Source organism: Fistularia commersonii, chromosome 31 (genome assembly GCF_037954325.1).
Source record: "Fistularia commersonii isolate RoL2024-O1a breed Wild chromosome 31, RoL_Fcom_v1.0, whole genome shotgun sequence".
Classification (NCBI taxonomy): domain Eukaryota; kingdom Metazoa; phylum Chordata; class Actinopteri; order Syngnathiformes; family Fistulariidae; genus Fistularia; species Fistularia commersonii.
The window spans coordinates 3,830,001-3,843,662 of NC_141314.1; the positions used below are offsets into that span (position 1 = coordinate 3,830,001).

Sequence of the window (13,662 nt, forward strand, 5' to 3'; positions counted from 1 at the left end):
TCGTAGGTGTCAGTGTTGAGGACCGACCAGCCCAGGAACTGGGTCAGAGACTGGAGCCCCGCGAGGAGAAGCAAAGCAAATATGGATCAATATTATGTGAATAAAATGCACATTTTGTGTTCTGAATTAAAAAATATGCGTCAACAGAAATTGTCATTTATTGAAAATATATTTGTTCAATTGCGTGACCACACGTAACTTTATTCTTTTATAGAAATACACTTTAAACAAGCCACAAAAGTGATTTAAAAAGGAAAGTGATCAAAACACTGAAAATACCTTTAGAATTAAAAATGAAATTAAGAAAGAAATCCTTTATGCAAATGCTCTGGGACTGCTTGTTAGATGATTGTTTTGAGTAAAAGTCGATTTAAGTTTATTTCTTTATTTTATTTTAATTATTTATAGCCGTCTGTGTCAAAGATGAGTCCAGGACGGCTTTTATTTTGAAGAAGCCGTCCCCGTGACGACCACGGAGACTGTCCAGACCTGCAGGCCCCGTGATAAATAATGCAGACGCTGTGTGTATTTATAAACTGGCCACACACACACACACACACACACAAACACACCATACACACACACCTCCATCAGTGTCTCATCCATTTCATCGAAGGGTTTCCCGTCCTTCCTGTTATAGAACGTGGCCACGCCTACAATCTCCTCTTTCTTGTTGACTATTGGCATCGACAGGACATTCTTAACGGTCCAGCCGGAGTCATCCAGAGGCTCCGTCTGTGGACATAACACACACACACACACACACACACACACGCACACACACAAAATATGAAAACATCCAGGCATGCATACAACATGTACACACATCCATATGGACACACAAAGAAACGCGTACATATGCAGGGATACACGCAGGCACACACATACACATACGAAATACAAAGCGCACACACACACACACACACACACACACACACACACAGGATAACTGCAGTTGCTTCATATCTATCACCCTTGTGATGAAGAGGTTAAGATAAGGCTTTCTCAGAGCTTAAGGGCTGAGGGTAAGGGTTACCCATCGGGGGAAGGAGAAAGAGATAAAGAAAAGAAAGGAGGAGAGAAAGAAGGGAAGAATGCATTAATACAAATGGAAAGGGAGCAAAAGAAAGAGAGGAAAAAGAATAACTGGAAAGAAAGTAAGAATAAATAAAGATAGAAAGAAGGAAAGAGGGGAAATAGCGCCAAGTCAAAGAGATTTAGACAAAGGAAGATAAAGAAAAAAAGACATGAATAAAGTGAGTGATAGAGGGAAAGAGACTGAGAGATGGAGTGGAAGACAAAGCCTTCTGGACTAAATGTCAGTGAAAGTGTTTCCTTCCTGCGTCTCCTGATTATCTATCGATCCCGAAGTCGCGTGTCAAACGGGCTTGAAAAGAAGGAATGACCTCCCCTTTGAATGAGCCACTTCATTATAGACCGTAATAACAAAAACATCATAAACACACCCTTAGATTTCTCTTTGGATAAGTACTTAATAATTGTTGGGAATGCAAAGAATATCTCAAATAAATAAATAACTCTCACCTGGAAGTTGAAGAATTCGTCCTCGGCCGCATTCATGATGTTGCAGATCTGCGGGAATATGGAGAAGAATTTTTAAGGGCGGCGTCTTTTCCACTCTCCACAAAAACCTTGGGAGTTGTGTTGTTTCCGATCGTCCTTAAAATCTGTAAATCCCTTCCTGAACGTGCGCAGCCTGAACGCAGCGCACGACGCAGTACTGCCAGGAGCCGGGGGGGGCAGTGTTGCGCAGCACAAGGGGTGCTAACTGCTAATGTTTACATCTCAGTCTACAGATCCCTCTGGTCCCAATAACCTCCGGCTCTGTCCTGCCGAGCCAATCAGAGCAGGTTATCTCAGAAGGGGCGGGGTTTAGAACCAGGACTGGTCAATAGCTAATGAAGGAATAGCGATCCTATGACACAGAGGACATACCCTGAGGTTGTTGCTAAACCCAAGGTGGCGCCTCTAACGCAAATTTTTCATTTTGGAGAAAGATGGGACAACCTGGCGGTACCCATCATGCACCGTAACGGCCGACAAAGAACAAATTTGACGCTTGAACCTGTTTACGAACGTAACGTTGGCGTAAATTAACCTTTGCCCTTAAGACGCTACCTTAGCGCTCAAATAACCCCTTATGTGCAGCTGTGTTTACTTCCAATTCACAAATTGGGTAAAATACTTTTACCCTTACATTAACTTGCAGGCAGAACATTGAGGCTTTTGCAGTGATTACCGCCAAACCAAGGCTCCCCTTTCCCGCTGTTGCCATGGTTACGCTATCCTCGATATTAGCATTCAGCATCACTTGCATTGTACTGGGGTCGACGTTTCGCCAAAAATATTCTCTGCGCTGCCACGGGGGCGCAGGTAAGATGAAAACGTTCGATGTCACTTCCTCCTCGCTGCCACTCGCAGGTGCCAAGGGTGAAAAAAACGACTCGAAAAGCGACGGGGACACAACTAAAAATGGAGATAATCCTCGCGTCCATTTTCAGCACCAAGGGCTGAACCGACGCTTGAAACTTTGTGGAAGACGGAGAAGTGTCGGCCTCTGTGTTTGTTGACAAGGGGTCCGAATGGTGTCCTGGTGTGAGGACAGATTTCGGTCGTGCCACCGAAACCGTCGCCCGTCGCCCGCGACGTTGCTCATGGGTCGTAAAACCTGGAAAAAACGCGGTTCCGCGCATAAGAGACCGAAATTCAGAGCGGCCTCCCGTCTCGTTGTGATAAAGGGGAGGCTTTGTCTTTCGGGATTTGTATGATTTAATTAATTTCCAGCAAGTTCGGGCGGGGAAATTTACCGGCGTGCCGTAAATCCCCCCCGAAGACGTCCTCGCCCGTCCCCTTCCCCCCATTAGCATCGAGCCGGCGCGTCTTTTTCTTCGGTTTACGAGAGATTGGCCGTGAGGAGAAATGAGGCTCAGGCGAGGAGATGAGAAGGACAAATGATGGGGCCGCGGCGGGCGGTGGCGAGCGTGGCGGGCAATGACAGGCGGGGACAAGAGGTGGAGAGACCGCCGGGACCGATGGCTCCGCGCTCCATGCTGAACACTGATTAATGGTAACGGTGGCTAATGCTGGAATTATACGTCATGGCGGCAGGAGGACGGCCCTTTTCATTTCCGAGCGGCGCTCGCACTGACAACGCCGTAATGTGGCCTGATGGCGCCCGGCCCGTCAACCCCGCCCCTGTCGGAGGAGCGCAGTCAGAGGAAGGAGACACCAGCAACGCTTGGAATCGCAAAGATCTTAAAGGTCCTCCTCAGAACTCTGCTTTGGGAACGATAGGACAGAAGCTGCTACTGTTTCCCCAGTCATTGTGAGAAACTGGTCTTATCTTGTCTTATCCACGACGACGAACTGAGATCTATTTCATGTCGGGGACGTTCGGATCAAATAGAAAAAACAAACAAAAAAACTAAACGGCGTCACCGTGGCAACCACGCAAGTCTAACCAACATCATCTACAGATCCAGATCGACAGGATATCTCAGCAGGGGTTGGGCTTCAAACCAGGACTGACAAATGGGGAACATCTGACCAACTCCGACACCCAATGACACGGCGTATATGACTTGAGGTTATTGCTGAACCCAAAATGACCTCCGGCGATGGTGGACAATTAATTTTCTTTTAAAGGCAACCTTTTTGGTAAACCTGACGCGACCCGTCATGGACTGCACTGGCAGAACAGCCGACAAAGAACGTGACCGGGAAGTGAAAACTGGAGGGGTTGGTTAACAAAAAGAAAACTGACGTAAGCAAAATGAAATGAAGAGTACGAGCTAAGAAGTCCAGAAGGTACCGACCAGCCCCGTCTCCGCCACGTAGCTCGGCAGGCCGCTAACCAGAGCCCAGTGATCCTCCGGGGGGTTCCTGAGGAGACACGATAAAAGAAATAAAACAAAACAACGACGCTAAAACAGTGTCATTTGGAAGTCGTCGGAATCGTAGCCCCAAGTCAATAAGGTTTAGTTCGGAACTTCGGATGGTTACGGCTTGTCAGGACGGTCGCGGCCGATGTTTGCTCATCGCTGTCGGTTGCGAAACTCACGGTATAACCTTGATGTCCTCCTTCCCGTGGAGGATGTAGTCGATGAGTTTGTAGAAGATGATTTCCTGGTTGGATTCAAACAAACATGCAAACAAAGAAACAACAGAAAGGTCAGATGTTTGGCGGGGGCGAGTGAAAAAAGACCGATCGCGTTTCATAAATTGTCGATAATGTTTCTGGAGATGCAACAAATCCGAGGAACCATTGGAACTCAACACAGGTAGCGTCACGAGAATCAAAAAAAATATGTTCAAACAATGGTCCCTTTCTTTTTTAACAGAAATAATGAAATAATTTTTTGTTATTTTTATATGCCATTAAAACACAGCCTTGCAATAATACAGAGGAGTAGGTAAACAACGCTTTTGTCAGAAATTGCAAGAGAACTTTATTGAATAAGAAAGTCAGCATGCTAACCAAGGCAAGGCTATGAAAGTGACCTGTACGAGTCAGCTGGGACTTATGAACAGAACTGGATAGAGAGCCACATTTCTCTGAGAGCCGCTCATGGAGAAAATGATCTCTTCCTTCTAGGTTTGATTTTATTTCCTCTCTCATCTAGATAACCTCACCGGCGGGACCTCTGGGTTTCTCTGGTCAACTTCTAGGAAAGGAATAAAAAGCACTTCCCGGGCTTTTTATAACTCCTGGCTGCTAAAAATGTAGCTCAATGATGGCTACCATGCTATAAAAAAAATGGACGACACTCTTGGGTGCTAAGTGTGTAACGCTAATTTGGTTCCAAGTGTTAATCTTGCACCCACATCTATTTCTACTCCAGAAAAAAACAACACCTTTTTAGGATCTGTTGTTTGTTGGGTGATTTTATCGTGAAAATACATGTCTTAAAAAATTATGGAAACAAGTCAAAGGCCAAAACGCAGAAGTGGATTGATCTAACTTATACTAGAAAATAAAATTCCCTCACCCTGCCGTCAGGCGTTCTTGGTCCATCGTACGGGGCGACTTCTCCCATAAGAACCGGCCAGAGGTCAAAGAACTCCTGCAGACATCCACATGTAGTAAAAAGGACTTCTTAAATTCATTCATAATGCAAACTTTCCTCCATTAAATATACGTCTTATCGTGGTCAGAGGGGGCGGAGCTGATCTTCTCTGTCATTGGGAAAGGGGCGGGGCTTAACCTGGATGGGACAGCTGTGAATCACAGGGTCCACAAATTAAGACATCCGACCGTTCATCCACAATTTAGAGGCTTCAATGAAGCTGCTGACTGCCTGTTTTGTGTGGGAAGAAGATGAGGAACCTGGAGAGAATCCAGGAAGGAGAACCTGAAGTGAAACCACGTAGGTAAACCTGGAGAGGAACTCAAACAGGAGAATACGGGGGGGCCCAAACACAGAAAATTCAGAACCTGAACTCTTCTTACTGATAGCCAAGAGTGCTGTTTTTGGACCAAGAAGAACATGGAGAACCCCCCCGCCGGGGAAGAGCGTCCAATCAGAAATGGTCAGAGAGGTGGATGGCGTCACAGTTCAATGACAAGATGGCGTCAGAGAAAACCGTGAGTCTCCACAATCCTGAGGAAAGTCCATTCTTCCATTCACCTGCAGTTTAGGCAATAATTAGAGGAGGCAAAACAATCCGCTATGTGCTTGTTTTCTTTTAATGTTTTTTTTAATGGATTCTTCCTCGTTAATTCCCTGGTAATTGTTGACGAGCACGCCGTAGTAACGCCTGGATAATGACTAGCGGGTTTACAACTGATGCGTTTGGATTTCTAGGTCACTTTCGCAGAGCTTGGTCTGCAAGAGTCCGACTTTACATCTGAGTCTTTTCCGGTGAGGGTTGGACTCTTTGGCACTGGTTCTGTTTGTTACCTTTTATGGACAGAATTTCTGGGCGCAGCCAGGGTGGTGAGGGGATCTAGTTTGGTGGCCTCAGGGTTGGATTTCTGTTATTTGCAGGTGATGTGGTTCTGTTGGCTTCAGGATCTCCGTGATCTTGGTTCGCAGCTGAGTAGCAAGTGATGGGCCGGGATGAAGATCAGCACCTCTGAAACCGAGATCATGGTACCCTGCCGGAAACGGTTGGAGTGCTCAGGGAAGAAGTCGCGCCCCAAGTTGAGGGGTTCAGGTATCTTGGGGTCTTTTTCTCGAGTGAGGGGAAAGATGGAGCGCTCATCTGTCCTAGGAGAAGGAGCTGAACCAAAAGACGAAGCTCTCAATTTACCAGCCGATCTACTCCCACCCTCACCTAGGGTCACTAGCTGTGGGTCCTGACCCAAAGAACAAGAGCATGGATCCAAGTGGCCGATGGTTCTCCCTTAGAGATAGGGCGAGGAGCTCGGCAACCCAGGAGTAGCTGCTCCTCCAAGTAGAGAGGAGTCAGGAAAGGTGGGTTAGGATGCCTCATGTTGCCTCACTGGTTTGGTGTTATTCCTCTAGAAGAAGAGATTTGGCGACGTTCGCCTTCATGGTACAGCTTTCTGTTGGTGTCACTGCTGACCAGACTCTCTTTGGCTGCAAAGGCCAAGTCTCCTCTTTGGAGGCTGCAAGACTTTGCAAGGAAGCCCTGGGGAAGGCCAAGGACACGCTGGAGGGACTACATGTCCCGGCTGGCCCAGGAATGCCTCAAGCTCCCCGGAGGAGCTAGACCAAGTGTCTGCGGAGATGGAGGTCTAGGCGACCCTAACGTGGGCAAGTATAAAAGAAGGATGAACGGTAAGTAGCGCAAACATGGGCATGCACACCAAACTGTATCCTTTGTGTCGGTTGCCGAAGAGCAACCAGAAGTTAATAAATCTTCATCATCCTCGAGACCAAGAAAGCACCTTGAAAGACTTTTCCTCTTGAGGAGGTTGGTTGGACGGGAGGAAAGAGAACATGAGGTTAGTTGGTGTGAGAGGCAGGTGATTGGCTGTGGTGACCGAAGGGGGAAGAAGAAGGTCCTTTTCAACTTATCATTTATTAATAATAATAATATATTTATTATTAAAAGTCAATTATATAAAGGATTTGTATATATTTATTTATTTACTATTTAAGAATTTATTTATAATAGTCATATATATTTTTCTTGAATTTATATTTATATTATATATGTGTATACATATATATATACACACACACACACACACACACATATATATATATATATATATATATAGGTTATTTCTGGTTCAAACAATAGTGGAAAATACATTCAGATACTTCAGGAAATTTCCCGGTGTCACTAGTTTCTTTCAAACGATGCGTGAAGAAACTGAAAATACGTCTGACCTTCCTGACACTTGAATCATCGAGTTGATGCGGCGGACCGCCTCCCGGTGTGTTACCGTGGAAACCCACCTTGGTCTTGGTCATGTCCAGCAGCCCCACGGAGTAGCGGTCACAGTTGAGGAAGGCTCTTACGGTGTAGAGGGCCTTGTGGAACTGCCTTTCGATGTCCGTCATCTCCTCGAACACCTTGCTGGCTGACCACAGCAGCACCTGCAGGGCGGAAACCATAGCAACCGACGGGGTGAGCCACCAGTCTCGGTTTCTTGGCACCAAAAACCTTCCATGTGATTCGGAACCACGCCAGCTCTAAACCTTCAGGTGGGATTTGTTGGAACATTTCTTCTTGTTTTTGGCTGTTTTTGACAGAATTATGGGATTTAAATTTGTTTCCTGTTGCTTTTGGATGATTTCTCCCCTCTTTCGTAGCAACTTCCTGCTGACCGTGGCGCCAGAGTCCCATGCGCGGTGTTGACGGTGCGTCCGGTCCTCACCTGGCCCCTCCGAGTCTCACAGTTGTGCAGGTAGCTCAGGTGGAAGACTCTCAGCACCAGGTTGGCGAAGTTCAGGTACTTGTTTAGGGTCTGGAGAGAGAAGGCCAGGTTGGAGAGTGACCAATAGAGCGTGCACGGAGAAGCATTATGGTAGAGGTCACGGTAGCGTCCTACCTATCCCTTGTGTGTACACAATACTGCGATTGCATAGAAAAGTCAGTCAGCTTCATTGTCAATTTCTCCACATGCACTGGACATACAGGGGAATCGAGAAGACGTTTCTCACAAGCCAACAATCCCTTATAACCCGGTGCGCCTTATATATGGATCAATACTGAGCCGCAAGAGGTCTCTCAACTACGGGAAGCAGCCAGACTCCATTTTCTCCCATAAAAGAAGTAACGCCTGGTGCATGCTGGGATATATGACTGCACGAAGCGTGCATTTTCGTTTCCATTTGTGTGTGTGTGTGTGTGTGTGCACGCGCGTCGCAGAAGTAGCAGCGGTTAAAACGGTAAAGGGGAATTCCAGTCCCACACCAAGAGGCACTCTTACGACGCAGAGTTTAAACTCAAGGCAATCGGTCACGAAGTAGAACACGGGAATAGAGCAGTAGAGAGAGAATTCAACGTTAACAAATCAGTGGTGCGGAAGTGGAGGAAGCAACAAGATGACCTGTGCCAAGTAAAAAAGACTAAACAGAGTTTCCGAGGGAACAAAGCGAGACGGTTAAAGTTAGAGGACAAACTTGGACAGTGGGTAGTTGAACAGAGAGCAGCAAGTAGAAGTGTCTCTACAGTCACTATTCCAATGAAGGCAACAGCGCTAGCTAGCGACATGAACATCAATGAATTTAGAGGCGATCCTTCATGGTGCTTTCGTTTTATGAAAAGCTTTGAACTGTGACGAATGGAGTTGGAAATACATTGTTTTCAACGAAAGCGGCGCAAATACCGATAAGAGCTACCGGTACGTACGGTACCATATTGTGAATGCACTAACTTGTTTTGGGAGGTGTCAGAAACAGAGTTGTCAGAAAGTTAGTTTGTATTCTATCAATAAAGTTCAACTGACTTATCTGACTGTTCTGTTGACATTCCTTTTAGCGCAGCTCCATTTAGTGGATGCATAACGCAACCCCAGCTACTACTGTAGCTTCTATTATGTGCGCCTTATAATGCGTTGCGCCTTATATATGAAATTTTTTTAAAATAGGCCATTCATTGAAGGTGCGCCTTATAATCCAGTGCGCCTTATAGTGCGGAAAATACGGTAACACTGTGCAGTGTTACATTAAGCAGTAACATGAACAGTAACATCAACACAAAAAGGAAAAAATGAATCTGTCGAATAAGTAACAGGAACATAGAGGCTGCCAAAATAAGGAATTGTGTTGACCTGGAAACATCGTAAACATTTACAATAAGTGATAGGTTTTTTTTTTTCTTTTTCTTACATAACAACATAAACAAAACCTGGCTGTAATTTTCTTCTCCAGTCTAAAGATCCATCCAATGCACGGGATCGGCCTTCGGGCGGCGTTTTTACGACTCTGTTATAACCAATTTAACAAGCTGTTATTATTTAACAGGCCAGAATATAACATTGCTCGCCGCTCGGTCAACTTGGAGTCGTGACAAACCATTAAAAAGAAGTAAAGGGAAACAGTCGTCGCTACGGCAACTAGATTGACAACCCACCTCCTCATCCTTGCTGTTGAAGTGCGGCGCGTCCACCTTGTTGACGGCCATCATGACGGCCACCATGTCCTTGCCGTTCAGGATGGGTACCGCCAGGACGCTCCGGGTCTGGTACTCGGTCAGCTCGTCCACGAAGTTGCTAAAGTGAGTGCTCTGCAGCGAGAGGGGAGGCGGGGTCAGAGCCGTCCGGGGGGCGGAGTTTAACTCAATATAGGAGGCGGGGTTTGACATGTTTCAGAAGGCGGGAACAAAACTAAATTCAGGAGGCGAGGTTAAATTAAATACAGTGTGGGAGTTGAATAGAAATCAGAAGGCGGGATTAAAATAAAATTCAGGAGGTAGGCTTAAACTTCATTTAGGAGGCAGAATTAAACTGAATAAATAAAAGTCGGGGCGCAGGATTAAATTCAACTTCAAAAAATTGATTTGTTCTCTGGGGGAAATTACTAGATAACGCTAAACTCAAGAGTCAGGATTAAAGTAAATTCATGAAAGAGAATTAAACTGAATCAGTGAGGGGAGTAAAACTAAATTCAGGAGACAGGGTCAGATGGAAATAAGTAGGTGGGATTAAAATGATATTCAGGAAGTGGGATTAAACTGAATTCACAAAGTGGGAATAAACCTGAATTCAGATGGCAGAGTTGAATAGAATAAAATCAGAAACCAGAAAGATTAAAATTAAATTCAGGAGAGGGGGTTAAACTGAATTCAGCAGGCAGGATTAAGAGGCGAGGTCAATTTTAAATTCAGGGAGCAGGATTAAATTCAACTTCAAAAAACTGTATTTGTCTCACCGGGGAAATCAGTAGATTAGACTCAACTCAGGAGTCAGGATTAAATTAAATTCAGGAGGCGGGATTAAACTGAATCAGTAGGTGGGGTTAAACTAAATTCAGGAAGCCGGGTTAAAAACTGGATACAGGAGGCAGGATAAAAAGAATTGAGGAGGCGGAGTCACATGGAAATCAGAAGGCGGGATTAAACCAAATTCAGGGAACAGGATTAAAACTAAACCCAGGAGTCAGGATTAAACTAAATTCAGGAGGCAGGATTAAACTGAATTCAAGAGGAAGGGATGAAATCAGATGTATTTAAAAAGATAAGTCAGAGACATGTCAGGTTATTAAGAGGCGAACCGTTCGCGGCGACGGTTTTATAAACAGCCCTCGATTATGTTTATGGTTACATTTCACGTTACCACGGTGACAAGATTCGGCAACAATGACCCAGAAAAGTCTGAAGGTACTCAGTGAAGGGTGTAATTTAGTCGAGTGTTTCACCTGAAGCTCGGAGAGAAGACAGCGCCTCTATGCATCTCGATTGGGATAAGTGGGAACCGTGTGTAACCATGACAACAAAAGTCTGAAGTCCCCGAGGAACGAGCGAATGAGGACCGGATGAACTTCCGTGACTGGAAGAGACTTCAACCCTTGGGGAGACACGCTGGCCTGCGCTCAAAGACTTCGATGGCTAGTTAAGGAGGTCACCTTTGGCCCCTAAAGCCCGGCGAGGTCCTCATCCTGCTTGTTAGCTCCACTGAAGCTTTGCCTTGACCTTTGACCTCACAGCCCCACACTGTAGCTGCATAATCTGATTACAGACTATTAATAATAGTCTAATGATGTATTTATTATTATTAGGATTATTGCCCAAATATATGTTGTTATTATGTTTTTTTAGGATTGTTATGTTAAAGACCATAATTTCCAAATCATCCTTTATTAAACTGCATATGTGGCGGTTGGTATGTAATTTTGAATATCAGAGTAAATGAAATATCCGAACATAATATCAAAATATTATAGGATACTATCAAGCAATAATCACACCAAATTATAAATATTTTTTTTGTTTGAATTACAAATTCATTTTAATAAGCCATATAAAAAAATAATAGTCATCATCGATCTGATAGATTTCTAGAAAAATAAATGAATATATAAAACATGAATAATTCACAATATTAATAACAATCAATAACAATCGTAATCATGATAATGATATTAATGATATATCTAATCATAATGAAACACAAGCATAGTGACCTGCAACTCTGTGTTCAGTATTGATGTTATCTCAGAAGTAATGGCTTCATTATTTAATCTCTAATTTAAAGAGATAATCATCTATTTCCTGTTTTTTTCTGTGGCAACTGAGCTCCACTCAGATTCATCAGGTGTAAATAAATCCAATAAATCCAGAGTAGCCTCTCAGGCTGTGACTCATTAAGTGGATCTCTGATTGTATCTGCTGGTAAATGAGAAAATAAAAAAAATAAAAATACAAAATTAAAAAAAACAGTATTAGGGATGTGTGAGTGTGCTGAGTGTGTGTGAGGAACAGCTCAGAGCCTGTGTGACCTCTGGGAATAATCTGGGATCGCTCTAATTCAGGATGGATTAACGGGCTTCCTCTCGAGCCCCTCCCCCACCCCTCGGCCCAGCCTCACACACACACACACACACACACACACTCACGCATCACAGCACGAACAGATATTGATCAGTGAATTATCGGCCAATTAAATTCCTTTGAGAAACTTGGAGTAATGAAGTCATTGTGTTTTCAAGTCATGTCTCAGTTGCTCCTGCAGGAAAATGCAGCGTTGAGGGCGGTAACCTGGTCTGGGTAATCAATTTTAGGGCCAGCATATTCGAAATCAATCGTCAATATATTGATTCCAGGGATCGAATGTTGGATTGGACCCCTGCCTGGACGCCAGAGGAGGCTGCAGTGATGGGACTGACGTGGTTTGTGGCATTTTGGTTCGGGGGAGTGTGGTATCGGGCCTCCCCCTAGTGACTTTTCAGAGCCATTACAACAACAACAGACATGATATTTGCAAAGACGGATTGTTGATTTGTTTGTTTATTTGTTTTGCGCTACATCTGTTACAGGGTCCGGGTTCAATGACTAATTGAACATTTATTGATAAATGGATTGGAATTGAGGATCGGTTTAGCGTAAGAGATGAGAACGTGACCTCTGACCCCTAACTGACCCTTAATATCCTGATGTGTTTATTTTCCATGTGTGTTACATTGTAAACGTTTACATCCAGTGTGTTCTCTATGGTGCGCTTGTACCTCTGGTCTGTATTACATGGTAAACGTGCACCGGAAATGCGTTCTTCATGGTAACTGTGTCTACTACATGTTAAATGTGTATTTTCAATTTGTATTGCATAATAAACATGCATTACATAGTAAATACATAGTTCCAGCATGCGTTGCATTGTAAATGTGCACCTCCATTGTGTATTAAGTGGTAAGTGTGTATTTTCTGTGTGCATGGTAAACCTGTTTCTCCAGTGAGTAATACATGGTGAATGTATATTTTCAGTGTGTATTATATGGTTGAAGTTTACTCCAGTGTGTCATACATGGTAAATGTGTTATTCCAGTGTCCTCTCCATGTTAAAAGTATGTTTTCATTGTGTATTACATGGTAAACATGTACCTCCAGTGTGTATTTGGTGGTAAATGGGTATTATCAGTATGTATTTCATGGTAAATATGTACCCTCAGGGTGTACTATGGAGTAAAATTGTACTTTCAGTGAGTGTGTGTTTCATAGTACATGCCCCTCAGTTGTGTGTGAGCCTCGTCGGGGGTTTGCGTACCTCTGACACGACATGGACGTTGACCATCTTCTTGGTGGAGGCCACATGTCCCACAATGCCCATGTCCAGCGGATAGACGATCTCGCTGTCTGGGGCGACCAGGCAGTCGTCGTACACGGCGTCTTTGTGGACGTTAAACAACCTGCGGAGCAGCAGGTACACCAAAGACATCAGAACCCACACATATATAGAAATGTAAAATAAATGTTCGAAAATTAAGGAATCTGTTAAATAACTGTTTTGAAGTGACATTATTTTGGAATATTACATGACACATGTATTTGTTCTAATCTTTTCTAGTAGATTTAAATGTAATCATTTATTTTACAGATGTAAGCTTTCTCCTCTAAAGAATGCAGCTTTGCATAAAAAAATAAAATAAAATGTAACACGCCTTTTTCCAGGAATTATACTTGACTGAGCTCCCTGGAGAGAAACCATTTAGTCAACAGTTTCACAAGAAAGCGCTTTTTGCCTTTTTTTTTTGCTATTTTTTCTTCCTTTTTTTTCATCTCGACAGAAAC

The 13,662-nt window shown here is 44.1% G+C and overlaps 1 protein-coding gene across 1 annotated transcript in view; it reads right to left on the reverse strand.

The window, feature by feature from the left end:
* pde6a (phosphodiesterase 6A, cGMP-specific, rod, alpha) overlaps window positions 1-13,662 on the reverse strand; it is a 31,266-nt gene that overhangs the window by 15,656 nt on the left and 1,948 nt on the right. Inside the window, exons 3-12 of the mRNA XM_086178804.1 lie at window positions 13,139-13,280; window positions 9,514-9,666; window positions 7,814-7,903; window positions 7,392-7,532; window positions 5,010-5,084; window positions 4,082-4,146; window positions 3,837-3,903; window positions 1,546-1,593; window positions 586-735; window positions 1-50 (exon numbers count right to left, since the gene is read on the reverse strand). The exon at window positions 1-50 is cut by the window's left edge and continues 94 nt beyond it. Of these exons, the coding sequence (XP_086034930.1) occupies window positions 1-50; window positions 586-735; window positions 1,546-1,593; window positions 3,837-3,903; window positions 4,082-4,146; window positions 5,010-5,084; window positions 7,392-7,532; window positions 7,814-7,903; window positions 9,514-9,666; window positions 13,139-13,280 (981 nt within the window). The remainder of the gene's footprint in view (window positions 51-585; window positions 736-1,545; window positions 1,594-3,836; window positions 3,904-4,081; window positions 4,147-5,009; window positions 5,085-7,391; window positions 7,533-7,813; window positions 7,904-9,513; window positions 9,667-13,138; window positions 13,281-13,662) is intronic.